Source organism: Mustelus asterias, unplaced genomic scaffold (genome assembly GCF_964213995.1).
Source record: "Mustelus asterias unplaced genomic scaffold, sMusAst1.hap1.1 HAP1_SCAFFOLD_2064, whole genome shotgun sequence".
Classification (NCBI taxonomy): Eukaryota; Metazoa; Chordata; class Chondrichthyes; order Carcharhiniformes; family Triakidae; genus Mustelus; species Mustelus asterias.
The window spans coordinates 24,102-50,331 of record NW_027592009.1 but is presented as its reverse complement, the minus strand read 5'-3'; the positions used below and the strand labels follow the sequence as shown (position 1 = coordinate 50,331).

The 26,230-nt window shown below is 56.1% G+C and overlaps 1 protein-coding gene across 1 annotated transcript in view; it reads right to left on the bottom strand.

Moving 5' to 3' along the window:
- Window positions 1–393: 393 nt before the first annotated feature.
- LOC144489255 (semaphorin-3F-like) overlaps window positions 394–26,230 on the bottom strand; it is a 41,013-nt gene continuing 15,176 nt past the window's right edge. Inside the window, exons 6-16 of the mRNA XM_078207123.1 lie at window positions 25,913–26,049; window positions 24,656–24,770; window positions 22,017–22,086; window positions 19,903–20,047; window positions 15,916–16,138; window positions 13,721–13,809; window positions 12,854–12,895; window positions 8,221–8,378; window positions 5,726–5,793; window positions 4,474–4,607; window positions 394–1,058 (exon numbers count right to left, since the gene is read on the bottom strand). Coding sequence (XP_078063249.1) covers window positions 681–1,058; window positions 4,474–4,607; window positions 5,726–5,793; window positions 8,221–8,378; window positions 12,854–12,895; window positions 13,721–13,809; window positions 15,916–16,138; window positions 19,903–20,047; window positions 22,017–22,086; window positions 24,656–24,770; window positions 25,913–26,049 — 1,559 coding nt within the window. The 3' untranslated portion in view covers window positions 394–680. The remainder of the gene's footprint in view (window positions 1,059–4,473; window positions 4,608–5,725; window positions 5,794–8,220; window positions 8,379–12,853; window positions 12,896–13,720; window positions 13,810–15,915; window positions 16,139–19,902; window positions 20,048–22,016; window positions 22,087–24,655; window positions 24,771–25,912; window positions 26,050–26,230) is intronic.

Below are 26,230 nucleotides of genomic sequence, written 5' to 3'. Positions count from 1 at the left end.
CTCTCTCCTCCCCCCCTCTCTCTTCCTCCCCCCTCTCCCCCCTCTCTCTCTCCCCCCCTCTCCACCCCCCCCTCTCCCTCCCCTCCCCCCCTCTCTCCCTCCCCTCCCCCCCCTCTCTCCCTCCCCTCTCTCTCTCTCCCCCCCTCTCTCTCCCTACGCCCCTCTCTCTCCCTCCCCTCTCTCTCTCCCTCCCCCCCTCCCCTCTCTCCCCGCCCCCCTTTTCTCTCTCTCTCTCAGTCAGCCCCGGTTGCTGTGATGCAGCTTGGGGAAGTCCCGGGTGCTATATCAATGTGATTGTTGTCGAGGTGGTGGTGGCAAGGGCGGGGGGGGGGGGGGGGGGGGGGGAGTTGGGGGGGGATGTTGGCCAGTCTCTCTCCCTGGGAGAGGGGATTTATCCAAAAGTTTACGGGAGCGAGATTCTCAACTACCTTTTCCCCCTGCCCCTCCCCCGGGGGCGTTTTAGATAAACCCCCGCGATGCCCGCTGCAGTCGAATATCCATTGTGACATTAATCCTCCCCGGGGGTTGGCGGGGAGTGTGGGAGGGGGAGGAAACGGAGCCGGGGTTTGGGAACGGGCATCAGGATCAGCTAACTAGCCCCCTCCCCCTCCCCCACCCACCCCACCTCCAATGGGCACTGAATGTATAAATAAGGCGGGGTGATGCCCCAGCTGCCCCTGTCAGGCGCCGGTGGTGTTACCGCCCCCCCTGGTGGCCGCTGCCAGCTCCTGCGTGGTCCTCTTCGGTCGGACGGTGCGCCCGCTCTCCAGCCAGTAATCCTGGCAGTACTGGCTGATGGCCCCCAGTTGGGGTTTCCGGCGAGGAGGGCCGGGGTCCCCGGGGTCATCGGGCCGGCGCTGGGGGCCGGAGGAAGAGGAGGAGGAAGATGCAGCCCCAATGACAGCCGCCCGGCCCAGTACGCGCAGGTCCACCCTGCCAGCCGTGTGGCTGAAGCTGTTCTCGGTGCTGACGCAGTGGTAGATGGCGGAGTCCCGGATCGCCAATGAGCGCAGCAGCAGCCCCTCCGCTGTCTTCAGGAACCTCTTGTCCCGCCGCAGCTGGGGGGGGGGGGGCAAATCGGGGAAAAAAAACACCATTAACGGCTCGCTGCATCGAAAGAGGCCTCCGAACCGGCATAGTGGCCGCAAAACCCACCTGAGGGCTGCATTGCCGCAACACCTTTCGCTGCCACGGGGCAGCCCGAGGGAAGGTCCCCTCGACAAGAGTGTCCCCTACTGTTAGGCAGGGAAGGGGGGGAGCCAATGTCCGCACAGCAAGATCCCAGAAACTACGCTGTGCAAACACCCGCCACTCCTTCCCTTTGCAGGTGACACAAAAATAGGTGGAACAGGAAGTTGCAAAGAGGAAATAAGAACCCTACAAATGGATAGAGAGACAGGTTCGGAGAGTGGGCCAGAAGGTGGCAGATGGAGTTTAACGTGGATAAGTGAGAGGTTGTGCATTTTGGCCGGAAAAATGGGAAGGTGACTTATTATCTAAATGGGGGGAGACTTCGGGGAGCTTCTGGGCAGAGGGATCTGGGTGTCCTCGTTCATGAGTCACGGAAAGCTATCATGCAGGGACAACAGATAATAACGAAAGCAAATGGAATGATGGCATTGATAGCTAAAGGAACAGAATATAAAGGTGAGGAAGTATTGTTGCAAATACACAAGGCATTGGTGAGGTCGCACCTGGAGTATTGTGCACAGTTCTGGTCCCTGTATTTGAGGAGAGATGCAGTGGGATTGGAGGCAGCTCAGAGGAGGTTTCACTGGATTGATTCCAGAGATGAGGGGTTTGCCGTGTGGAGAGAGATTGAACAGTTTAGGCCGAAACTCTCTGGAATTGAGAAGAATGAGGGGAGATCAAATTGAGGTTTACAAGATGATCAAAGGTGTGGATAAAGTAGACGTGGAGCGGATGCTTCCTCTTGTGGGGCATTCTAGAACGAGAGGTCATAGTCTCAGGATAAGGGGCAGCAAATTTAAAACAGAGTTGGGGAGAAACTACTTCCCCCAAAGGGCTGTGAATCTGTGGAATTCGCTGTCCCAGAGTGCAGTGAATGCTGGGACAGGGAGTACATTGAGGGAAGGAGTTAGACCGATTTTTAATTGGGAATGGGGTTGAAGGGTTCCGGGGAGAAGGCAGGAAAATGGGGATGAGGAACATATCAGCCATGATCGAATGGTGCAGCAGACTCGATGGGCCGAATGGCCTAATTCTGCTCCTATAAACTTATGAACTCAGCACTGACCCTCCCACAGTGCGGCGCTCCCTCAGCACTGACCCTCCCACAGTGCGGCGCTCCCTCAGCACTGACCCTCCCACAGTGCGGCGCTCCCTCAGCACTGACCCTCCCACAGTGCGACGCTCCCTCAGCACTGACCCTCCCACAGTGCGGCGCTCCCTCAGCACTGACCCTCCCACAGTGCGGCGCTCCCTCAGCACTGACCCTCCCACAGTGCAGCGCTCTCTCAGCACTGACCCTCCCACAGTGCGGCGCTCCCTCAGCACTGACCCTCCCACAGTGCGGCGCTCCCTCAGCACTGATCCTCCCACAGTGCAGCGCTCCCTCAGCACTGACCCTCCCACATTGTGGCGCTCCCTCAGCACTGACCCTCCCACAGTGCGGCGCTCCCTCGGCACTGACCCTCCCACAGTGCGGCGCACCCTCAGCACTGACCCTCCCACAGTGCGGCGCTCCCTCAGCAATGACCCTCCCACAGTGCGGCACTCCCTCAGCACTGACCCTCCCACAGTGCAGCGCTCCCTCAGCACCGACCCTCCCACAGTGCGGCACTCCCTCAGCACTGACCCTCCCACAGTGCGGCGCTCCCTCAGCACTGACCCTCCCACACTGCGGTGCTCCCTCAGCACTGACCCTCCCACAGTGCGGCGCTCCCTCAGCACTGACCCTCCCACCGTGCGGCGCTCCCTCAGCACTGACCCTCCCACAGTGCGGCGCACCCTGAGCACTGACCCTCCCACAGTGCGGCGCTCCCTCAGCACTGACCCTCCCACAGTGCGGCGCTCCCTCAGCACTGACCCCCCACAGTGCGGCGCTCCCTCAGCACTGACCCTCCCACAGTGCGGCACTCCCTCAGCACTGACCCTCCCACATTGTGGCGCTCCCTCAGCACTGACCCTCCCACCATGCGGCGCTCCCTCAGCACTGACCCTCCCACAGTGCGGCGCACCCTCAGCACTGACCCTCCCACAGTGCGGCGCTCCCTCAGCACTGACCCTCCCACAGTGCGGCGCTCCCTCAGCAATGACCCTCCCACAGTGCGGCACTCCCTCAGCACTGACCCTCCCACAGTGCAGCGCTCCCTCAGCACTGACCCTCCCACAGTGCGGTGCTCCCTTAGCACTGACCCTCCCACAGTGCGGCGCTCCCTCAGCACTGACCCTCCCACAGTGCGGCGCTCCCTCAGCACTGACCCTCCCACAGTGCGACGCTCCCTCAGCACTGACCCTCCCACAGTGCGGCGCTCCCTCAGCACTGACCCTCCCACAGTGCGGCACTCCCTCAGCACTGACCCTCCCACAGTGCGGCGCTCCCTCAGCACTGACCCTCCCACAGTGCGGCGCTCCCTCAGCACTGACCCTCCCACCGTGCGGCGCTCCCTCAGCACTGACCCTCCCACAGTGCGGCGCACCCTCAGCACTGACCCTCCCATAGTGCGGCGCTCCCTCAGCAATGACCCTCCCACAGTGCGGCACTCCCTCAGCACTGACCCTCCCACAGTGCGGCACTCCCTCAGCACTGACCCTCCCACAGTGCGGCACTCCCTCAGCACTGACCCTCCCACAGTGCGGTGCTCCCTCAGCACTGACCCTCCCACAGTGCAGCGCTCCCTCAGCGCTGACCCTCCCACAGTGCGGGCCTCCCTCTGCACTGACCCTCCGACAGTGCGGCGCTCCCTCAGCACTGACCCTCCCACAGTGCGGCGCACCCTCAGCACTGACCCTCCCACAGTGCGGCGCTCCCTCAGCAATGACCCTCCCACAGTGCGGCACTGCCTCAGCACTGACCCTCCCACAGTGCGGCGCTCCCTCAGCACTGACCCTCCCACAGTGCGGCACTCCCTCAGCACTGACCCTCCCACAGTGCGGCACTCCCTCAGCACTGACCCTCCCACAGTGCGGCGCTCCCTCAGCACTGACCCTCCCACAGTGCGGCGCTCCCTCAGCACTGACCCTCCCACAGTGCGGCGCACCCTCAGCACTGACCCTCCCACAGTGCGGCGCTCCCTCAGCAATGACCCTCCCACAGTGCGGCACTCCCTCAGCACTGACCCTCCCACAGTGCGGCGCTCCCTCAGCACTGACCCTCCCACAGTGCGGCGCTCCCTCAGCACTGACCCTCCCACAGTGCGGCGCTCCCTCAGCACTGACCCTCCCACAGTGCGGCGCTCCCTCAGCACTGACCCTCCCACAGTGCGGCGCTCCCTCAGCAATGACTCTTACCAGTTTTCTGCGGGATGCGCGATCTTGCTGAACCAGCCATTTCGTGGTCGCTCTGGGTGAACGTGGCCGACATTCCAGGAAGGTGCTGCTGCCCTCGACACCAAACTGAACCGTGTCCGAAACCATCCGGCTCACTGCACGGAAAAATACCTCGGTTAGACCCACACTGGGAGCACTGTGCACAGTTCCAGTCTCCATATCCCTCAGTTAGACCCACACCTGGAGCACTGTGCACAGTTCCAGTCTCCATATCCCTCAGTTAGACCCAGACATGGAGCACTGTGCACAGTTCCCATCTCCATATCCCTCGGTTAGACCCACACTGGGAGCAATGTGCACTGTTCCAGTCTCCATATCCCTCAGTTAGACCAAGGGAGAATGGGGGAGAATGTGGGACTCGCTCCCACAGGGAGTGGGGGAGAATGTGGGACTCGCTCCCACGGGGAGTGGGGGAGAATGTGGGACTCGCTCCCACGGGGAGTGGGGGAGAATGTGGGACTCGCTCCCACGGGGAGTGGGGGAGAATGTGGGACTCGCTCCCACGGGGAGTGGGGGAGAATGTGGGACTCGCTCCCACGGGGGAGTGGGGGAGAATGTGGGACTCGCTCCCACTGGGAGTGGGGGAGAATGTGGGACTCACTCCCACGGGGAGTGGGGGAGAATGTGGGACTCGCTCCCACGGGGAGTGGGGGAGAATGTGGGACTCGCTCCCACGGGGGAGAATGTGGGACTCACTCCCACGGGGAGTGGGGGAGAATGTGGGACTCACTCCCACGGGGAGTGGGGGAGAATGTGGGACTCACTCCCACGGGGAGTGGGGGAGAATGTGGGACTCGCTCCCATGGGGAGTGGGGGAGAATGTGGGACTCGCTCCCAAGGGGAGTGGGGGAGAATGTGGGACTCGCTCCCACGGGGCGGGGGGGGGGGGGGCTAGAATATGGGACTCGCTCCCATGGGGGGAGTGGGGGAGAATGTGGGTCATTTCCCCGTGGCTGGGGAATGTGAAATGTGGACTGGTAGCTGGGTCACAGGTTCAGAACATGGGTCGGGCATTTAGATTAAGATGAGTGGACATCTTTTCATGCGGGGGGGGGGGAGGGGGGGGGGGGCGGGGGTTGGGGGGGGGCGGGGTGGGAGGAATGTTTGTAACACTTAGTCCCAGAGGAAACTCCGCAAGACCCTCACCCTCCCTCCGCTGAAACCTCCCACTTTTCACCGAAACTCCTGCCCCAGCTGCTACTGCTCTCCGCACCTTTCATGTTGTATCCTCTGCACTGCCTCATGGGATCACCGTGTCGCACATCCTGTCTCCGACTGCGCCTGTGATACAGACAAGACTATGTTTGCTTTTGTGGAGTCACGGTGTGTGTGTAAGTGTGTGTGTGTGAATTTGGAGGGCATTTGAAGTGAGCAGGTCCAGGTTTAATATTCTACAGGGAAACAGGGTCGGCACGGTAGCACAGCGGTTAGCACTGCTGCTTCACAGCTCCAGGGTCCCGGGTTCGATTCCCGGCTCGGGTCACTGTCTGTGTGGAGTTTGCACATTCTCCTCGTGTCTGCGTGGGTTTCCTCCGGGTGCTCCGGTTTCCTCCCACAGTCCAAAGATGTGCGGGTTAGGTTGATTGGCCAGGTTAAAAATTGCCCCTTAGAGTCCTGGGATGCGTAGGTTAGAGGGATTAGTGGGTAAAAATATGTGGGGGTAGGGCCTGGGTGGGATTGTGGTCGGTGCAGACTCGATGGGCCGAATAGCCTCCTTCTGCACTGTAGGGTTTCTATGAAACACAACATGGGTCGGAATTTGCATTCGGGGATTTGGATTTTTTTTTGTTTAATTTTAAAGCGAAGTTAAAAGGAGTTTACAACCTCGAAAAGGTCTCAACTGAAAGAGGAAAAGATTAAAGAGAGGTTGGCAGCTCTGCTTGGGGTGGCAATGTCAGATCTCCCAAAGAGAATCCTCTGTGACAAGACCAGCATGGTGAAGAAGTGAAGCCTTTGGGCGTCACAGAGAAGTTTCTGGTTGTTTCAGGAAGTTGGGTTTTGTTTTAAGCCTGGGGAAATACCTCCCCTACAGCAACAACAGGTTGTGTCGTGTTACTAGCATTTTGTAGATTAAATATCTTTAAGGGCTGTTGCCTAAAGCGGTGTATATTTCTGAGTCTAACCATGCAAGAATCTTTTGGGGGAAATGTCATGCAAGATTAACTCTAACTGTGGGCTTTAGGTTAACCTGGGACTAAAAAGACTTACAGATCAGAATAGATTAATTTAGAATGAATATAGTCTCGTAAAAGTACCAAGTACTGGGATTTACGAAGATACTGTTTGCATAGAAACACATATAACCACTGTTGGAGAATTTAAACATGTATTTTTGAAAACATGTTATATTCTGTATTGAAAGCATACATCTTGACCAATTACACACTGCTCTAAGCATGATGGGATATAGCTAAGTAAGAAGAACCACATTTCTTGAAAACAATACAGTTATTGAGAGAAGCCAAGGAACTTTCTTATTAGCGTGGGCTTGAGAAAGTATAAGCTTCCCAGACAATCGAATGAATAGAGTGGGGTTCTGCAGGGATCTGTGCTCGGACCCCAACAGCTCACATCACGTATCGATGATCTAGAAGAGGGAACTGAATGTATTATCTCCAAATTTGCAGATGATACAAAGTTGGGTGGGAGGGTGAGCTGTGAGGAGGATGCAGAGATGCTTCAGTGTGATTTGGACAGGCTGAGTGTGTGGGTATCTGCATGGCAGCTGCAGCATAATGTGGATAAATGTGAGGTTATCCACTCTGGCAGCAATAATAGGAAGACAGATTATTACTGGAATGGGTGTAAATTGAGAGAGGGCGGATACTCAGCGAGACCTTGGAGTCCTCGTGCATCAGTCGCTGAGAGTAAGCGCGCAGGTACAGCAGGCAGTAAAGAAGGTGAATGGTATGTTGGTCTTCATAGCGAGAGGATTTGAGTATCGGGATAGGGATGTTTTGCTGCAATTGTACAGGGCGTTGGTGAGGCCACACCTGGAGTATTGTGTGCAGTTTTGGTCTCCTTATCTGAGGAAGGATGTCCTTGCTATAGAGGGAGCACAGCGAAGGTTTACCAGGCTGAATCCTGGGATGGCAGGTCTGTCATATGAGGAGAGACTAAGTGGGTTAGGATTATATTCACTGGAGTTTAGAAGAGTGAGAGGGGATCTCATAGAAACTTATAAAATTCTAACAGGGTTCGACAGGGTAGATTCAGAAAGAATGTTCCCGATGGTGGGGGGAGTCCAGAACTAGGGGTCAGAGTTTGAGGATAAGGGGTAAACCTTTTAGAACTGAGGTGAGGAGAAATTTCTTCACCCAGAGGGTGGTGAATGTGTGGAATTCACTCCCACAGAATGTAGTTGAGGCCAAAACGTTGTGAGATTTCAGGAAGAAATTAGATATCGCTCTTGGGGCGAAAGGGATCGAGGGATATGGAGGGAAGGGGGCGATCAGGATATTGAATTTGATGATCAGCCGTGATCAGAATGAATGCGGGAGCAGCTGGAAGGGCCGAATGGCCTCCTCCTGCTTCTAGTTTCTGTGTTTCCCTTTTTGGGATTCATCTCCAGTTGCAGTTAACCACACGCTGCGTCGGAACAGGAGAACCCGCAATAAAGCGGGCAGCCATCGGCCCGCCAACCAGTACCCGTGACCCACCCCCACTCCCCCTCCCTCCCCCCCTGCCCCTCCCGCACGCAGCACCTACCGTTTCAATGTGGGGGTGTAGCGGGAACAGGACTGGCCGTCCCAGGCACAGTAAGGGTCACGGGCCAGGCAACAATCGGCACACCCCAGGCCGTACCTCGCACACCGGTGAAGCGTCAACTGAGTGACTCCGACCTCTGAGGACACGTAGAGCTGTTGCTGCAGGAATCAGACACACCCATTACTGCCAGCTTCTGGGTAGAGATTTGCATTAGGAGATAAGCGTGGATTTAGGATTTAACGTGCAGAATATAGCCCACCCCTGCAAAAACTAGCACATTGGCTGGGGTCTGATAGGTGTCTCTCAGTCCCCTCTCTCTCAGGGAGATATCTGTACACGGACTGGTGTCTCTCAGTCCGCTGTCTCTCTCTGTCAGGGAGATATCTGTACACTGACTGGTGTCTCTCAGTCCCCTCTCACTCTCAGGGAGATATCTGTACACTGACTGGTGTCTCTCAGTCCCCTCTCTCTCAGGGAGATATCTGTACACTGACTGGTGTCTCTCAGTCCCCTCTCACTCTCAGGGAGATATCTGTACACTGACTGGTGTCTCTCAGTCCCCTCTCTCTCAGGGAGATATCTGTACACTGACTGGTGTCTCTCAGTCCCCTCTCTCTCAGGGAGATATCTGTACACTGACTGGTGTCTCTCAGTCCCCTCTCACTCTCTCAGGGAGATGTCTGGACACTGACTGGTGTCTCTCAGTCCCCCCTCTCTCACTCTCTCAGGGAGATATCTGTACACTGACTGGTGTCTCTCAGTCCCCTCTCTCTCTCTGTCAGGGAGATATCTGTACACTGACTGGTGTCTCTCAGTCCCCTCTCTCTCAGGGAGATGTCTGGACACTGACTGGTGTCTCTCAGTCCCCTTTCTCTCAGGGAGATATCTGTACACTGACTGGTGTCTCTCAGTCCCCTCTCACTCTCTCAGGGAGATGTCTGGACACTGACTGGTGTCTCTCAGTCCCCCCTCTCTCACTCTCTCAGGGAGATATCTGTACACTGACTGGTGTCTCTCAGTCCCCTCTCTCTCTCAGGGAGATATCTGTACACTGACTGGTGTGTCTCAGTCCCCTCTCTCTCTCAGGGAGATATCTGTACACTGACTGGTGTCTCTCAGTCCTCTCTCTCTCTCTCACTCTCTCAGGGTGATATCTGTACACTGACTGGTGTCTCTCAGTCCCCTCTCTCTCTCGGGGAGATATCGGTACACTGACTGGTGTCTCTCAGTCCTCTCTCTCTCTCTCAGGGAGATATCTGTACACGGACTGGTGTCTCTCAGTCCCCTCTCTCTCAGGGAGATATCTGTACACTGACTGGTGTCTCTCAGTCCCCTCTCACTCTCTCAGGGAGATGTCTGGACACTGACTGGTGTCTCTCAGTCCCCCCTCTCTCACTCTCTCAGGGAGATATCTGTACACTGACTGGTGTCTCTCAGTCCCCTCTCTCTCTCAGGGAGATATCTGTACACTGACTGGTGTGTCTCAGTCCCCTCTCTCTCTCAGGGAGATATCTGTACACTGACTGGTGTCTCTCAGTCCTCTCTCTCTCTCTCACTCTCTCAGGGTGATATCTGTACACTGACTGGTGTCTCTCAGTCCCCTCTCTCTCTCGGGGAGATATCGGTACACTGACTGGTGTCTCTCAGTCCTCTCTCTCTCTCTCAGGGAGATATCTGTACACTGACTGGTGTCTCTCAGTCCCCTCTCTCTCTCGGGGAGATATCGGTACACTGGCTGGTGTCTCTCAGTCCCCTCTCTCTCTCTCTCTCAGGGAGATATCTGTACACTGACTGGTGTCTCTCAGTCCCCTCTCTCTCTCTCTCAGGGAGATATCTGTACACTGACTGGTGTCTCTCAGTCCCCCCTCTCTCTCTCTCTCAGGGAGATATCTGTACACTGACTGGTGTCTCTCAGTCCCCTCTCTCTCTCTCACTCTCTCAGGGTGATATCTGTACACTGACTGGTGTCTCTCAGTCCTCTCTCTCAGGGAGATATCTGTACACTGACTGGTGTCTCTCAGTCCCCTCTCTCTCTCAGGGAGATATCAGTACACTAACTGGTGTCTCTCAGTCCCCTCTCTCTCTCTCTCAGGGAGATATCTGTACACTGACTGGTGTCTCTCAGTCCCCCCTCTCTCTCTCTCTCTCTCTCAGGGAGATATCTGTACACTGACTGGTGTCTCTCAGTCCCCTCTCTCTCTCTCACTCTCTCAGGGTGATATCTGTACACTGACTGGTGTCTCTCAGTCCCCTCTCTCTCTCAGGGAGATATCTGTACACTGACTGGTGTCTCTCAGTCCCCTCTCTCTCTCAGGGAGATATCAGTACACTGACTGGTGTCTCTCAGTCCCCTCTCTCAGGGAGATATCGGTACACTGACTGGTGTCTCTCAGACCCCTCTCTCTCTCTCAGGGAGATATCTGTACACGGACTGGTGTCTCTCAGTCCCCTCTCTCTCACTCAGGGAGATATCTGTACACTGACTGGTGTCTCTCAGTCCCCTCTCTCTCTCAGGGAGATATCTGTACACTGACTGGTGTCTCTCAGTCCCCTCTCTCTCTCTCAGGGAGATATCTGTACACTGACTGGTGTCTCTCAGTCCCCTCTCTCTCTCTCTCAGGGAGATATCTGTACACTGACTGGTGTCTCTCAGTCCCCTCTCTCTCTCTCAGGGAGATATCTGTACACTGACTGGTGTCTCTCAGTCCCCTCTCTCTCTCTCAGGGAGATATCTGTACACTGACTGGTGTCTCTCAGTCCCCTCTCTCTCTCTCAGGGAGATATCTGTACACTGACTGGTGTCTCTCAGTCCCCTCTCTCTCTCTCAGAGAGTTATCTGTACACTGACTGGTGTCTCTCAGTCCCCTCTCTCTCTCTCAGGGAGATATCTGTACACTGACTGGTGTCTCTCAGTCCCCCCTCTCTCTCAGGGAGATATCTGTACACTGACTGGTGTCTCTCAGTCCCCCCTCTCTCTCAGGGAGATATCTGTACACTGACTGGTGTCTCTCAGTCCCCCCTCTCTCTCAGGGAGATATCTGGACACTGACTGGTGTCTCTCAGTCCTCTCTCTCTCTCAGGGAGATATCTGTACACTGACTGGTGTCTCTCAGTCCCCTCTCTCTCTCAGGGAGATATCTGTACGCTGACTGGTGTCCCTCAGTCCCCTCTCTCTCTCAGGGAGATATCTGTACACTGACTGGTGTCTCTCAGTCCCCTCTCCCACTCTCTCTCTCTCAGGGAGATATCTGTACACTGACTGGTGTCTCTCAGTCCCCCCTCTCTCTCAGGGAGATATCTGTACACTGACTGGTATCTCTCAGTCCCCTCTCTCTCTCTCGGGGAGATATCTGTACACTGACTGGTGTCTCTCAGTCCCCACTCTCTCTCAGGGAGATATCTGTACACTGACTGGTGTCTCTCAGTCCTCTCTCTCTCTCAGGGAGATATCTGTACACTGACTGGTGTCTCTCAGTCCTCTCTCTCTCTCAGGGAGATATCTGTACACTGACTGGTGTCTCTCAGTCCCCCCTCTCTCTCAGAGAGTTATCTGTACACTGACTGGTGTCTCTCAGTCCCCCCTCTCTCTCAGGGAGATATCTGTACACTGACTGGTGTCTCTCAGTCCCCCCTCTCTCTCAGGGAGATATCTGTACACTGACTGGTGTCTCTCAGTCCCCCCTCTCTCTCAGGGAGATATCTGTACACTAACTGGTGTCTCTCAGTCCTCTCTCTCTCTCTCAGGGAGATATCTGTACGCTAACTGGTGTCTCTCAGTCCCCTCTCTCTCTCAGGGAGATATCTGTACACTGACTGGTGTCTCTCAGTCGCCTCTCTCTCTCAGAGAGTTATCTGTACACTGACTGGTGTCTCTCAGTCCCCCCTCTCTCTCAGGGAGATATCTGTACACTAACTGGTGTCTCTCAGTCCTCTCTCTCTCTCTCAGGGAGATATCTGTACACTAACTGGTGTCTCTCAGTCCCCTCTCTCTCTCAGGGAGATATCTGTACACTGACTGGTGTCTCTCAGTCCCCTCTCTCTCTCTCAGGGAGGTATCTGCACACTGACTGGTGTCTCTCAGTCCCCTCTCTCTCTCTCAGGGAGGTATCTGTACACTGACTGGTGTCTCTCAGTCCCCTCTGTCTCTCAGGGAGATATCTGTACACTGACTGGTGTCTCTCAGTCCCCCCGCTCTCTCTCTCAGGGAGATATCTGTACACTGACTGGTGTCTCTCAGTCCCCCCGCTCTCTCTCTCAGGGAGATATCTGTACACTGACTGGTGTCTCTCAGTCCCCTCTCTCTCTCTCAGGGAGATATCTGTACACTGACTGGTGTCTCTCAATCCCCCCTCTCTCTCTCTCTCAGGGAGATATCTGTACACTGACTGGTGTCTCTCAATCCCCCCTCTCTCTCAGGGAGATATCTGTACACTGACTGGTGTCTCTCAGTCCCCTCTCTCTCTCAGGGAGATATCTGTACACTGACTGGTGTCTCTCAGTCCTCTCTCTCTCTCAGGGAGATATCTGTACATTGACTGGTGTCTCTCAGTCCCCTCTCTCTCTCAGGGAGATATCTGTACACTGACTGGTGTCTCTCAGTCCCCTCTCTCTGTCTCAGTTCCTCTGTCCTTACCCTTTTGGATGAGATGTGAATCGTTTTGACAGGTGCAGGTTGCTGTGAAGGATAAAGAATAAAGAGTTAGAGTTGTGAAAAAATTGCCTATTCGCGTCCCGTTTGTGTGTTGCCATTCTGTCCCCCCGACCCCCCCAACTTTCCTCCAATCGCAAATTGAACTGGGACCCAGCCAGTGTGGGACCCTCCCAGAGCAGGTCAGAGGCTGGGAATCCTGCGGAGAGTAACTCACCTCCTGACTCCCCCCAAAGCCTGTCCACCATCCACAAGGACACAAGTCAGGAGTGTGATGGAACACTCTCCACTCGCCTGGATGAGTGCGGCTCCAACAACACTTGAGAAGCTCAACACCATCCAGGACAAAGCAGCCCCGCTCGATCGACACGCTAACCACAAACACTCACTCCCTCCACCCCCGACGCACAGTGACAGCCGTGTGTACCGTCTACAAGATCCACTGCAGCCACTCACCAAGGCTCCTTAGGCAGCACCTTCCAAACCCACCACCTCTCCCATCGAGAAGGACAAGGGCAGCAGATACCGGGGAACACCCCCACCTGGAGGTTTCCCCTCCGAGTCACTCACCATCCCGACTGGGAAATATATCGGCCGTTCCTTCACTGTGGCTGGGGTCAAAATCCTGGAGCTCCCTCCCTAACAGCGCCGTGAGTGTACCTACACCACACGTGGAGCCGGTTCAAGATGGCGGCTCACCCTCCGCCCTCTCGGGGGGGGTGGGGGTGGTGTGGGGGGGGGGGATAAATGCTGGGCCTGGCCAGCGACGCCCGGGTCCCTGGTGAGGAATGTGGGTTTGGGGGGTTGCGGTGGGGGGGGGGGTTAATTCAGTCAGAAATCAGTCATTCTTACCCGGAATACCTGGACCTCCTCCAGGGTGAGTTCCTCAATCTCTAGGTCGTCTTTGGGAAGCACAATGACTTTCTGTACAGTTCCTCGGTCTGTAATAAGGGGATGGGGGAGATTAACCCGGGAGAAACAGAGAAACATCAAAACTAGAAGCAGGAGGAGGCCATTCGGCCCTTCCAGCTGCTCCCCCATTCATTTTGATCATGGCTGATCATCAAATTCAATATCCTGATCCCCCCCCTTCCCCCCCATATCCCTCGATCCCTTTCGCCCCAAGAGCGAAATCTAATTCCTTCTTGAAATCTTACAACGAAAGTTATAAGGAGAGGCTGCATAGACTGGGACTTTTCTCTCTGGAGCGTAGGAGGCTGAGGGGTGACCTTATAGAGGTCTATAAAATAATGAGGGGCACGGATCAGCTAGATAGTCAATATCTTTTCCCAAAGGTCGGGGAGTCTAAAACAAGAGGGCATTGGTTTAAGGTGAGAGGGGAGAGATACAAAAGTGTCCAGAGGGGCAATTTTTTCACATAGAGGGTGGTGAGTGTCTGGAACAAGCTGCCAGAGGTAGTAGTAGAGGCGGGTACAATTTTGTCTTAAAAAGCGTTTAGACGGTTACATGGGTAAGATGGGTATAGAGGGATATGGGCCAAATGCGGGCAATTGGGATTAGCTTAGGGGTTTTAAAAAATAAGGGCAGCATGGACAAGTTGGGCCGAAGGGCCTGTTTGCATGCTGTAAACCTCGATGACTCTAATGTTTTGTGGGAGTGAATTCCACACATTCACCACCCTCTGGGTGAAGAAATTTCTCCTCACCTCAGTTCTAAAAGGTTTACCCCTTATCCTCAAACTCCTGTTACGGAGTTGAGTTTGTGAAGTTGGAATGTGATGTTGATAAAGGTGTAAAAAATTGTAAAAATGTGAGGGGGGAAAACATTGCGAGGTCCCTTTAAAAGCTGGTGCTTAGTTCCAGTGCGCGGAGGTTTAAAATGCCAAGTACACACAGAGTCCTAGACTGAAACATTTATATCAGAAAGTCAAGCAGTCGTCTGGACAAAGACAACCTGTTGTTATTTAAATTAGCCCAATCAATTGAACGCAGGCACTTCGCTACCAAGAACCTATAAGATTTGAATGTGATGTTGTTGACAAAGGCAGACGAATCCTATTGGAGGAAAATTGATAGGTCATCACTGGGATAAAAGAGAGTGAAAGGGGGAGAAACAGGAGATAGAAACTGCCACCTCTCAAGCCTCGAGAGGGTCTCTCCACCCTGCCAGGGTCAGATATCTAAGAGAACGCACCATCGAACCAGCGAAAGGTACCAAATCAGAGAGAACTCACAGACGGAGAAATCAACCGAGAAACTCCAGAAGGTTCCGAAAGACACAAAACCTGGTTGTATATTTTGTTTGAAAGTGACTAAAATCTGTTATTTTTTGGTTAATGAATGGATATTGTACTTATTTGAACAGCATTCCAGTAGAATCTTATTTTATTCGATGTGTTACTTGTTTAGCTAAAGTTCCCGGTTAGTGAAATAAATAAATTGTTAAGTGTTTATTTTGCAGTGAGTGTGGGGGTATTTCTGAGTTACCCACTGAACGTTACTGAAGGACAGTTCACACCTTCCCACACACTTTTCACAGATTACAGGGCGAGGGATTCCTCTTTGGGGATTCGTCATTCCATCTCGAAAGGTCCTCACCTTCGACCATCGTTCAATGACACTGGTCACAAGTTGCCCCCTCCCCCCGCTCCCTGGGGCAGGAGAGGGGAGGTCTCAACACCAAGCCTGAAGCATCACCTCACCCACGATGCCCTCCATTGCCGAATAGCAGACTAGACTTTACCTCCACCCAGCCCAGTTGAGGGGGGGGGGGGGGGGGGAGGGGTCGACGCCGGATGTAATGCGTCTCCACAAGAGCGATGGCTACCATAGTCGAATAGTACGCCGCAGAATAGACTCTCCCCCCACACCCCCACCCGGTTTGGTTTTCAGGGGAGAGGAGGGGGGGTGGAGGGGGATGGGAGTGAAACAAGGCAAAGTCCCCCCCCCCCCGCCGTGGAGAACTCTACCCCCCGTCCGCATCCCAATTCTCCCCCCCCCCCCCCCACTCCCCGGTTATTCCTCTGGGGAGGCGGTTGCCATGGAGGCGGGCGGGGGGGGGAGGTTGACCCGCTCTCGGGGACCTACCTGTCCCGAGGAACAGCACCTGGTAGCGGCCGTCCACTGCGTCCACCTGGTCGACGGCGATGGCGGTGAATCGGTAGTCGGTGTGGGTCCGGATCACCAGGGGTCTCCGGTGCAGCGGATACACTGGGTTGTACATCAGTGGGTGCATCCGGATAAACAGGGACACCTCATCCGGATAGTCCCTGGTCGACGCCATCCCGGGAGTGAAGGAGCCGCCCGGACACTGCGGCACAGAAAGATCCCACAGTCAACACACCGCAAAACGGGAGGGACATTCTTACAGAGAAACTAGAAGCAGGAGGAGGCCATTCGGCCCTTCCAGCTGCTCCCCCATTCATTCTGATCACGGCTGATCATCAAATTCCCCCCATATCCCTCGATCCCTTTAGCCCCAAAAGCGATATCATAGAATCCCTACAGTGCAGAAGGAGGCCATTCGACCCATCGACTCTGCACCGACCACAATCCCACCCAGGTCCTACCCCCATAACCCCCATACATCTACCCGAATGAGTCCCCCTGACACAAAGGGGCAATTCAGCACGGCCAATACAGTTTACCAGCACGTCTTTCGGACTGTGGGAGGAAACCGGAGCACCCGGAGGAAACCCACGCAGACACGGGGAGAATGTGCAGACTCCGCACAGACAGTGACCCAAGCCGGGAATCGAACCCGGGTCCCTGGCGCTGTGAGGCAGCAGTGCTAACCCACTGTGTCACCGTGCTGCCCCTTCTAATTTCTTCCTGAAATCACACAACGTTTTGGCCTCAGCTACTTTCTGTGGTAGTGAATTCCACACATTCACCACCCTCTGGGTGAAGAAATTTCTCCTCACCTCAGTTCTAAAAGGTTTCCCCCTTATCCTCAAACTCTGACCCCTAGTTCTGGACTCCCCCCACCATTGGGAACATTCTTTCTGAATCTACCTGGTGAGGCCACACCTGGAGTACTGTGTACAGTTTTGGTCTCCTTACTTGAGAAAGGATATACTGGCACTGGAGGGGGTGCAGAGGAGATTCACTGGGTTGATTCCGGAGTTGAGAATGTTGGCTCATGAGGAGAGACTGAGTAGACTGGGGCTATACTCATTGGAATTCAGAAGAATGAGGGGAGATCTTATAGAAACATATAAGATTATGAAGGGAATAGATAAGATAGAAGCAGGGAAGTTGTTTCCACTGGCGGGTGAAACTAGAACTAGGGGGCATGGCCTCAAAATAAGGGGAAGCAGATTTAGGACTGAGTTGAGGAGGAACTTCTTCACACAAAGGGTTGTCAATCTGTGGAATAGCCTGTGGAATTGTGGAGAGAGAGAGAGAGACAGGGAGAGACAGAGAGAGAGACAGAGAGAGGGACAGAGAGAGAGACAGAGAGGGAGAGAGAGACAGCGAGAGAGAGACAGCGAGAGAGAGACAGCGAGAGAGAGAGACAGCGAGAGAGAGAGACAGCGAGAGAGAGAGACAGCGAGAGAGAGAGACAGCGAGAGAGAGAGACAGCGAGAGAGAGAGACAGCGAGAGAGAGAGAGACAGCGAGAGAGAGAGACAACGAGAGAGAGAGAGACAGCGAGAGAGAGAGACAGCGAGAGAGAGAGAGACAGCGAGAGAGAGAGACAGCGAGAGAGAGAGACAGCGAGAGAGAGAGACAGCGAGAGAGAGAGAGACAGCGAGAGAGAGACAGCGAGAGAGAGAGACAGCGAGAGAGAGAGACAGCGAGAGAGAGAGAGACAGCGAGAGAGAGAGAGACAGCGAGAGAGAGAGAGACAGCGAGAGAGACAGCGAGAGAGAGAGACAGCGAGAGAGAGAGACAGCGAGAGAGAGAGACAGCGAGAGAGAGAGACAGCGAGAGAGAGAGACAGCGAGAGAGAGAGACAGCGAGAGAGAGAGACAGCGAGAGAGAGAGACAGCGAGAGAGAGAGACAGCGAGAGAGAGAGACAGCGAGAGAGAGACAGCGAGAGAGAGAGAGACAGCGAGAGAGAGAGAGACAGCGAGAGAGAGAGACAGCGAGAGAGAGAGACAGCGAGAGAGAGAGACAGCGAGAGAGAGAGACAGCGAGAGAGAGAGAGACAGCGAGAGAGAGAGAGACAGCGAGAGAGAGAGAGACAGCGAGAGAGAGAGAGACAGCGAGAGAGAGAGAGACAGCGAGAGAGAGAGAGACAGCGAGAGAGAGACAGAGCGAGAGAGAGACAGAGCGAGCGAGAGACAGAGCGAGAGAGAGACAGCGAGAGAGAGAGACAGCGAGAGAGAGAGACAGCGAGAGAGAGAGACAGCGAGAGAGAGAGAGACAGCGAGAGAGAGAGAGACAGCGAGAGAGAGAGACAGCGAGAGAGAGAGACAGAGAGAGAGACAGCGAGAGAGAGAGACAGCGAGAGAGAGAGACAGCGAGAGAGAGAGAGAGAGAGGGAGAGATGAGTTAAAGAATGGACGATAATTAAACATCTCAGGGTCAGTTTCCTTCTCGAACCCGCTGCAGTCCCCGTGTGGTGTAGGTACACTCACGGCGCTGTTAGGGAGGGAGTTCCAGGATTTTGACCCCAGCCACAGTGAAGGAACGGCTGATATATTTCCCAGTCGGGATGGTGAGTGACTCGGAGGGGAAACCTCCAGGTGGGGGTGTTCCCAGGTATCTGCTGCCCTTGTCCTTCTCGATGGTAGAGGTGGTGGGTTTGGAAGATGCTGCCTAAGGAGCCTTGGTGAGTGGCTGCAGTGCATCTTGTAGACGGTACACACGGTGGTGGAGGGAGTGAGTGTTTGTGGTTAGCGTGTCGATCGAGCGGGGCTGCTTTGTCCTGGATGGTGTCGAGCTTCCAGCGTCATTGGATAGTTTGGCCACTAGATGGAGGCATTTCTCCATCTTCAAAACAGACCATGAACACAGGCTGATTGTGAAATCTATCCCTCAGCACTGACCCTCCCACAGTGCGGCACTCCCTCAGCACTGACCCTCCCACAGTGCAGTGCTCCCTCAGCACTGACCCTCCCACAGTGCGGCACTCCCTCAGCACTGACCCTCCCACAGTGCGGCGCTCCCTCAGCACTGACCCTCCCACAGTGCGGCGCTCCCTCAGCACTGACCCTCCCACAGTGCGGCGCTCCCTCAGCACTGACCCTCCCACAGTGCGGCGCTCCCTCAGCACTGACCCTCCCACAGTGCGGCGCTCCCTCAGCACTGACCCTCCCACAGTGCGGCGCTCCCTCAGCACTGACCCTCCCACAGTGCGGCACTCCCTCAGCACTGACCCTCCCACAGTGCGGCGCTCCCTCAGCACTGACCCTCCCACAGTGCGGCGCTCCCTCAGCACTGACCCTCCCACAGTGCGGCACTCCCTCAGCACTGACCCTCCCACAGTGCGGCACTCCCTCAGCACTGACCCTCCCACAGTGCAGCGCTCCCTCAGCACTGACCCTCCCACAGTGCGGCACTCCCTCAGCACTGACCCTCCCACAGTGCAGCGCTCCCTCAGCACTGACCCTCCCACAGTGCGGCGCTCCATCAGCACTGACTCTCCCACAGTGCGGTGCTCCATCAGCACTGACCCTCCCACAGTGCGGCACTCCCTCAGCACTGACTCTCCCACAGTGCGGCGATCCCCCGGCACTGACCCTCCCACAGTGCGGCACTCCCTCAGCACTAACCCTCCCACAGTGCGGCGCTCCCTCAGCACTGACCCTCCCACAGTGCGGCGCTCCCTCAGCACCGACCCTCCCACAGTGCGGCGCTCCCTCAGCACTGACCCTCCCACAGTGCGGCGCTCCCTCAGCACTGACCCTCCCACAGTGCGGCGCTCCCTCAGCACTGACCCTCCCACAGTGCGGCGCTCCCTCAGCACTGACCCTCCCACAGTGCGGCGCTCCCTCAGCACTGACCCTCCCACAGTGCGGCGCTCCCTCAGCACTGACCCTCCCACAGTGCGGTGCTCCCCCGGCATTGCAGTGGGGAGTATTAGGAGTTGGTTATGGGGTTGCGGTGATTGGGTGAGGCACTCACGGATCCGGGGCGTGGGTACGGAACCCTCCCTGAATATGGGACCCACTGGTAGTGTAAACCCTCCTTATGTGCGAATGGTCCATTGAATGCGGTCCGAATATCGCCCATCGAATACACACAAACAGCGGAACCTCGAAACACAGACCTGCGGAGGGAGAGGGGAGAGGCTTAGCGCGATAGTGAGGGAGCACAGAGCAGAGGGGAGGAGGGAGCTCGATATCAGGGGAAGAGGTAAGTGTGAGGATTGATCTGGGTGTAGGGGCTGGAGGAGGTTACAGAGATAGGGAGGGGTGTAGGGGCTGGAGGAGGTTACAGAGATAGGGAGGGGTGTAGGGGCTGGAGGAGTTACAAAGATAGGGAGGGGGTGTAGGGGCTGGAGGAGGTTTCAGAGATAGGGAGGGGTGTAGGGACTGGAGGAGGTTTCAGAGATAGGGAGGGGTGTAGGGACTGGAGGAGGTTTCAGAGATAGGGAGGGTGTGTAGGGACTGGAGGAGGTTTCAGAGATAGGGAGGGGTGTAGGGACTGGAGGAGGTTTCAGAGATAGGGAGGGGTGGTGGGATCTGGAGGAGGTTACAGAGATAGGGAGGGAGTGTAGGGGCTGGAGGAGGTTACAGTGATAGGGAGGGAGTGTAGGGGCTGGAGGAGGTTACAGAGATAGGGAGAGGTGTAGGGGCTGGAGGAGGTTACAGAGATAGGGAGGGAGTGTAGGGGCTGGAGGAGGTTACAGAGATAGGGAGGGGGTGTAGGGGCTGGAGCAGGTTACAGAGATAGGGAGGGAGTGTAGGGGCTGGAGGAGGTTACAGAGATAGGGAGGGGTGTCGGGGCTGGAGGAGGTTACAGAGATAGGGAGGGGTGTAGGGGCTGGAGGAGGTTACAGAGATAGGGAGGGGGTTTAGGGGCTGGAGGAGGTTACAGAGATAGGGAGGGAGTTTAGGGGCTGGAGGAGGTTACAGAGTTAGGGAGGGGGTGTAGGGGGTTGGAGAAGGTTACAGAGATAGGGAGGGGTGTAGGGGCTGGAGGGGGTTACAGAGATAGGGAGGGGTGTAGGGGCTGGAGGAGGTTACAGAGATAGGGAGGGGAGTAGGGGCTGGAGGAGGTTACAGAGATAGGGAGGGGTGTCGGGGCTGGAGGAGGTTACAGAGATAGGGAGGGGGTGTAGGGGCTGGAGGAGGTTACAGAGATAGGGAAGGGCCGTAGGGGCTGGAGGAGGTTACAGAGATAGGGAAGGGCCGTAGGGGCTGGAGGAGGTTACAGAGATAGGGAAGGGCCGTAGGGGCTGGAGGAGGTTACAGAGATAGGGAAGGGCCGTAGGGGCTGGAGGAGGTTACAGAGATAGGGAGGGGGTGTAGGGGCTGGAGTGGGTTACAGAGTTAGGGAGGGGGTGTAGGGGCTGGAGGGGGTTACAGAGATAGGGAAGGGCCGTAGGGGCTGGAGGAGGTTACAGAGATAGGGAAGGGCCGTAGGGGCTGGAGGAGGTTACAGAGATAGGGAGGGGGTGTAGGGGCTGGAGGAGGTTACAGAGATAGGGAGGGGTGTAGGGGCTGGAGGAGGTTACAGAGATAGGGAGGGGGTGTAGGGGCTGGAGGAGGTTACAGAGATAGGGAAGGGCCGTAGGGGCTGGAGGAGGTTACAGAGATAGGGAAGGGCCGTAGGGGCTGGAGGAGGTTACAGAGATAGGGAGGGGGTGTAGGGGCTGGAGGAGGTTACAGAGATAGGGAGGGGTGTAGGGGCTGGAGGAGGTTACAGAGATAGGGAGGGGTGTAGGGGCTGGAGGAGGTTACAGAGATAGGGAGGGGTGTAGGGGCTGGAGGAGGTTACAGAGATAGGGAGGGGTGTAGGGGCTGGAGGAGGTTACAGAGATAGGGAGGGAGTTTAGGGGCTGGAGGAGGTTACAGAGATAGGGAGGGGGTGTAGGGGCTGGAGGAGGTTACAGAGATAGGGAGGGGTGTAGGGGCTGGAGGAGGTTACAGAGATAGGGAGGGGGTGTAGGGGCTGGAGGAGGTTACAGAGATAGGGAGGGGGTGTAGGGGCTGGAGGAGGTTACAGAGATAGGGAGGGGGTGTAGGGGCTGGAGGAGGTTACAGAGATAGGGAGGGGGTGTTTGTGACTCTTACCCGGATGTGGAGAAGACACCAAATATGAGCGGATTCTTTTCATCCTGATTCGCCTGAATAAAAACATCTCCTGGAGAGAGAGAGAGAGACAGGGAGAGAGAGAGAGACAGGGAGAGGGAGAGACAGAGAGAGAGAGAGACAGAGCGAGAGAGAGACAGAGCGAGAGAGAGACAGAGAGAGAGAGAGAGACAGGGAGAGGGAGAGACAGAGAGAGAGAGACAGAGAGAGGGAGAGACAGAGAGAGGGAGAGACAGAGAGAGAGACAGAGAGAGGAAGAGACAGAGAGAGACGGAGAGAGGGAGAAACAGAGAGAGAGAGAGACAGAGAGAGGGAGAGAGAGAGAGAGAGACAGAGAGAATAAATTAGTCAAATGTTGATGTTAGGAGTGAGTTTTGAGCCAAACAGATGGAGTGAATGAACAGAGGGGGAGAAATGGTGATATTTAGTCAGGAATGAAGTTCTGTTTGACTTTCCCCTCTGCCCCTCTCCCTCTCTCTCTCCCCTCTTGGGGTGGCACAGTGGTTAGCACTGCTGCCTCACAGTGCCAGGGTCCCGGGTTCGATTCCCAGCTCGGGTCACTGTCTGTGTGGAGTCTGCACGTTCTCCCCGTGTCTGCGTGGGTTTCCTCCGGGTGCTCCGGTTTCCTCCCACAGTCCGAAAGACGTGCGGGTTAGGGTGCATCGGCCGTGCTAAATTCTCCCTCCGTATAACCCGAATAGGAGTGTGGCGACTAGGGGATTGTCACAGTAACTTCATTGCAGTGTTAATGTAAGCCGACTTGTGACACTGATGAATACATAAAGTTTGAACTAAAACGAAGCTAAACAGAGGATAGCAGTACTGGGGTGTTTTCCCGAACAGAGGGCTGTGACTCGCGGTGTTCCACACGGATCAGTTCTGGGAACTTTGTTGTTTGTTGTTTTTATAAATGATTTGGAGGAAAATGGTAACTGGTCTGATTAGTCAGTTCGCAGACGACACAAAAATTGGTGGAGTTGCGGATCGTGAATAGGATTGTCAGAGGATACAGCAGGATATAGACCGGTTGGAGACTTGGGCGGAGAGATGGCAGATGGAGTTTAATCCAGACAAGTGTGAGGTAATGCATTTTGGGAGGTCTAATACAGATAGGAAATATACAGTAAATAGCAGAACCCTTAGGAGTATTGACAGGCAGAGGGATCTGGGTGTACATGTCCACCGATCACTGAAAGTGGCAATGCAGGTGGAGAAGGTAGTCAGGAAGGCATACGGCATGCTTGCCTTCATCGGCCGGGGTATTGAGTTTAAAAATTGGAAAGTCATGTTGCAGCTTTATAGAACCTTAGTTAGGCCGCACTTGGAATATAGTGTTCAATTCTGGTCGCCACACTACCAGAAGGATGTGGAGGCTTTGGAGAGGGGACAGAAAAGATTTACCAGGATGTTGCCTGGTATGGAGGGCATTAGCTATGAGGAGAGGTTGGAGAAACTTGGTTTGTTCTCACTGGAGCGACGGAGGTTGAGGGGAGACCTGATAGAAGTCGACAAGATTATGAGGGGCATGGACAGAGTGGATCGTCAGAAGCTTTTTCCCCCCAGGGTGGAAGAGTCAATTACTAGGGGGCACAGGTTTAAGGTGCGAGGGATAAGGTTTAGAGGAGATGTGCGAGGCAAGTTTTTTTACACAGAGGGTGGTGGGTGTCTGGAACTCGCTGCCCGGGGAGGGGGTGGGAGCAGGTACGATCGCGGCATTTAAAGGGCATCTGGACAAATCCATGAATAGGATGGGATTGGAAGGATCGGGACTCCGTAAGTGCATATTCTTTTAGTTTAGTTCGGGCAACACGGTCGGTGCAGGTTTGGAGGGGCCGAAGGGCCTGTTCCTGTGCTTGTACTGCTCTTTGTTCTAAACACACTCCCTCCCCCACCTCTCCCCCCTCCCCCCCCTCCCTCCCTCCCCCTCCCCCTCCCCCTCCCCTCCCCCCCTCCCCCTCTCCCCTCCCCCCCTCCCCCTCCCCCTCCCCCTCTCCCCCTCCCCCTCCCCCTCTCCCCCCCCTCTCCCCCTCCCCCTCCCCCCTCCCCTCCCCCTCCCCCTCTCCCCCTCCCCCTCCCCCTCTCCCCTCCCCCTCTCCCCTCCCCCTCTCCCCCTCCCCCTCTCCCCTCCCCTCCTCCCCTCCCCCTCTCCCCTCCCCCTCTCCCCTCCCCCTCTCCCCTCCCCCTCTCCCCTCCCCCTCTCCCCTCCCCCTCTCCCCTCCCCCTCTCCCCTCCCCCTCTCCCCTCCCCCTCTCCCCTCCCCTCCTCCCCTCCCCCTCTCCCCTCCCCCTCCCCCTCCTCCCCTCCCCCTCTCCCTCCTCTCCCCCTCCCCCTCCCCTCTCCCCCTCCTCTCCCCCTCCCCTCTCCCCCTCCCCTCTCCCCCTCCCCCTCCTCCCCTCCCCCTCTCCCCTCCCCCTCTCCCCTCCCCCTCTCCCCTCCCCCTCTCCCCTCCCCCTCTCCCCTCCCCCTCTCCCCTCCCCCTCTCCCCTCCCCCTCTCCCCTCCCCCTCTCCCCTCCCCCTCTCCCCTCCCCCTCTCCCCTCCCCCTCTCCCCTCCCCCTCCCCCTCCCCCTCACCCCCTCTCCCCTCCCCCTCCCCCAGTTTATGTGGAGAATGGCCACTCACTCAGTTGGTCAAAATGCGTTTCCACTCCGTCTCTCCCTCTCACGGAGCACACTAATCTCGCCTTGAGGAATGTTGTCCACTTGTTAACCAGAGACCTCTTGCCCCCACTGTCGTTCTGTCAATGAGAAAGAGCACATCCGGATTCGGGTTAATAAAGCAAGCAGTAAACGAGAGACCTTTCCTTAAATATCGCCCCCTCCTGTTCCGGTGTGACAGGCTCGAGAGAGAGAGAGGGGCTGAATGGCCCCCTCCTGTTCCGGTGTGACAGGCTCGAGAGAAAGAGAGGGGCTGAATGGCCTCCTCCTGTTCCTGTGTAACAGACTCAAAAGAGAGGGGCTGAATGTCCTCCCCCTGTTCCTGTGTAACAGGCTCAAAAGAGAGGGGCTGAATGTCCTCCCCCTGTTCCTGTGTAACAGGCTCAAAAGAGAGGGGCTGAATGGCCTCCTCCTGTTCCTGTATAACAGGCTAGAGAGAGGGGCTGAATGTCCTCCCCCTATTCCTGTGTAACAGGCTCAAAAGAGAGGGGCTGAATGGCCTCCTCCTATCCTGTGTAACAGGCTCAAGAGAGAGGGGCTGAATGGCCTCCTCCTGTTCCTGTATAACAGGCTCGAGAGAGAGGGGCTGAATGTCCTCCCCCTGTTCCTGTGTAACAGACTCAAGAGAGAGGGGCTGAATGGCCTCCTCCTGTCCTGTGTAACAGGCTGGAGAGAGAGGGGCAGAATGGCCTCCTCCTGTCCTGTGTAACAGGCTCAAGAGAGAGGGGCTAAATGGCCTCCTCCTGTTCCTGTATAACAGGCTCGAGAGAGAGGGACTGAATGTCCTCCCCCTGTTCCTGTGTAACAGACTCAAGAGAGAGGGGCTGAATGGCCTCCTCCTATCCTGTGTTACAGGCTGGAGAGAGAGGGGCTGAATGGCCTCCTCCTGTCCTGTGTAACAGGCTGGAGAGAGAGGGGCTGAATGGCCTCCTCCTGTTCCTGTGTAACAGGCTGGAGAGAGAGGGGCTGAATGGCCTCCTCCTGTTCCTGTGTAACAGGCTGGAGAGAGAAGGGCTGAATGGCCTCCTCCTGTTCCTGTGTAACAGGCTGGAGAGAGAGGGGCTGAATGGCCTCCTCCTGTTCCTGTGTAACAGGCTGGAGAGAGAGGGGCTGAATGGCCTCCTCCTGTTCCTGTGTAACAGGCTGGAGAGAGAGGGGCTGAATGGCCTCCTCCAGCCCCACAGGATTCGATGATTCACGGTGAGGGGTCACAGGCACTAACCAAGCAGACGCGGGCGACTCGGGAATACACCTGTCCACCCCCGGATTCTGTGGATTTCTCCCGGAAGAAGAAATAGAGTTTATCATCGCTCCGTTCCGCGGAGTCAGGAATCACTCTCGCTCGGATAAAGATCGGATCTGGAGAACATCAGGAGATTGAATCAGAACCCAAACATTCAAAACCCACAGCGCTCCCTCAGCACTGACCCTCCCACAGTGCGGCGCTCCCTCAGCACTGACCCTCCCACAGTGCGGCGCTCCCTCAGCACTGACCCTCCCACAGTGCGGCGCTCCCTCAGCACTGACCCTCCCACAGTGC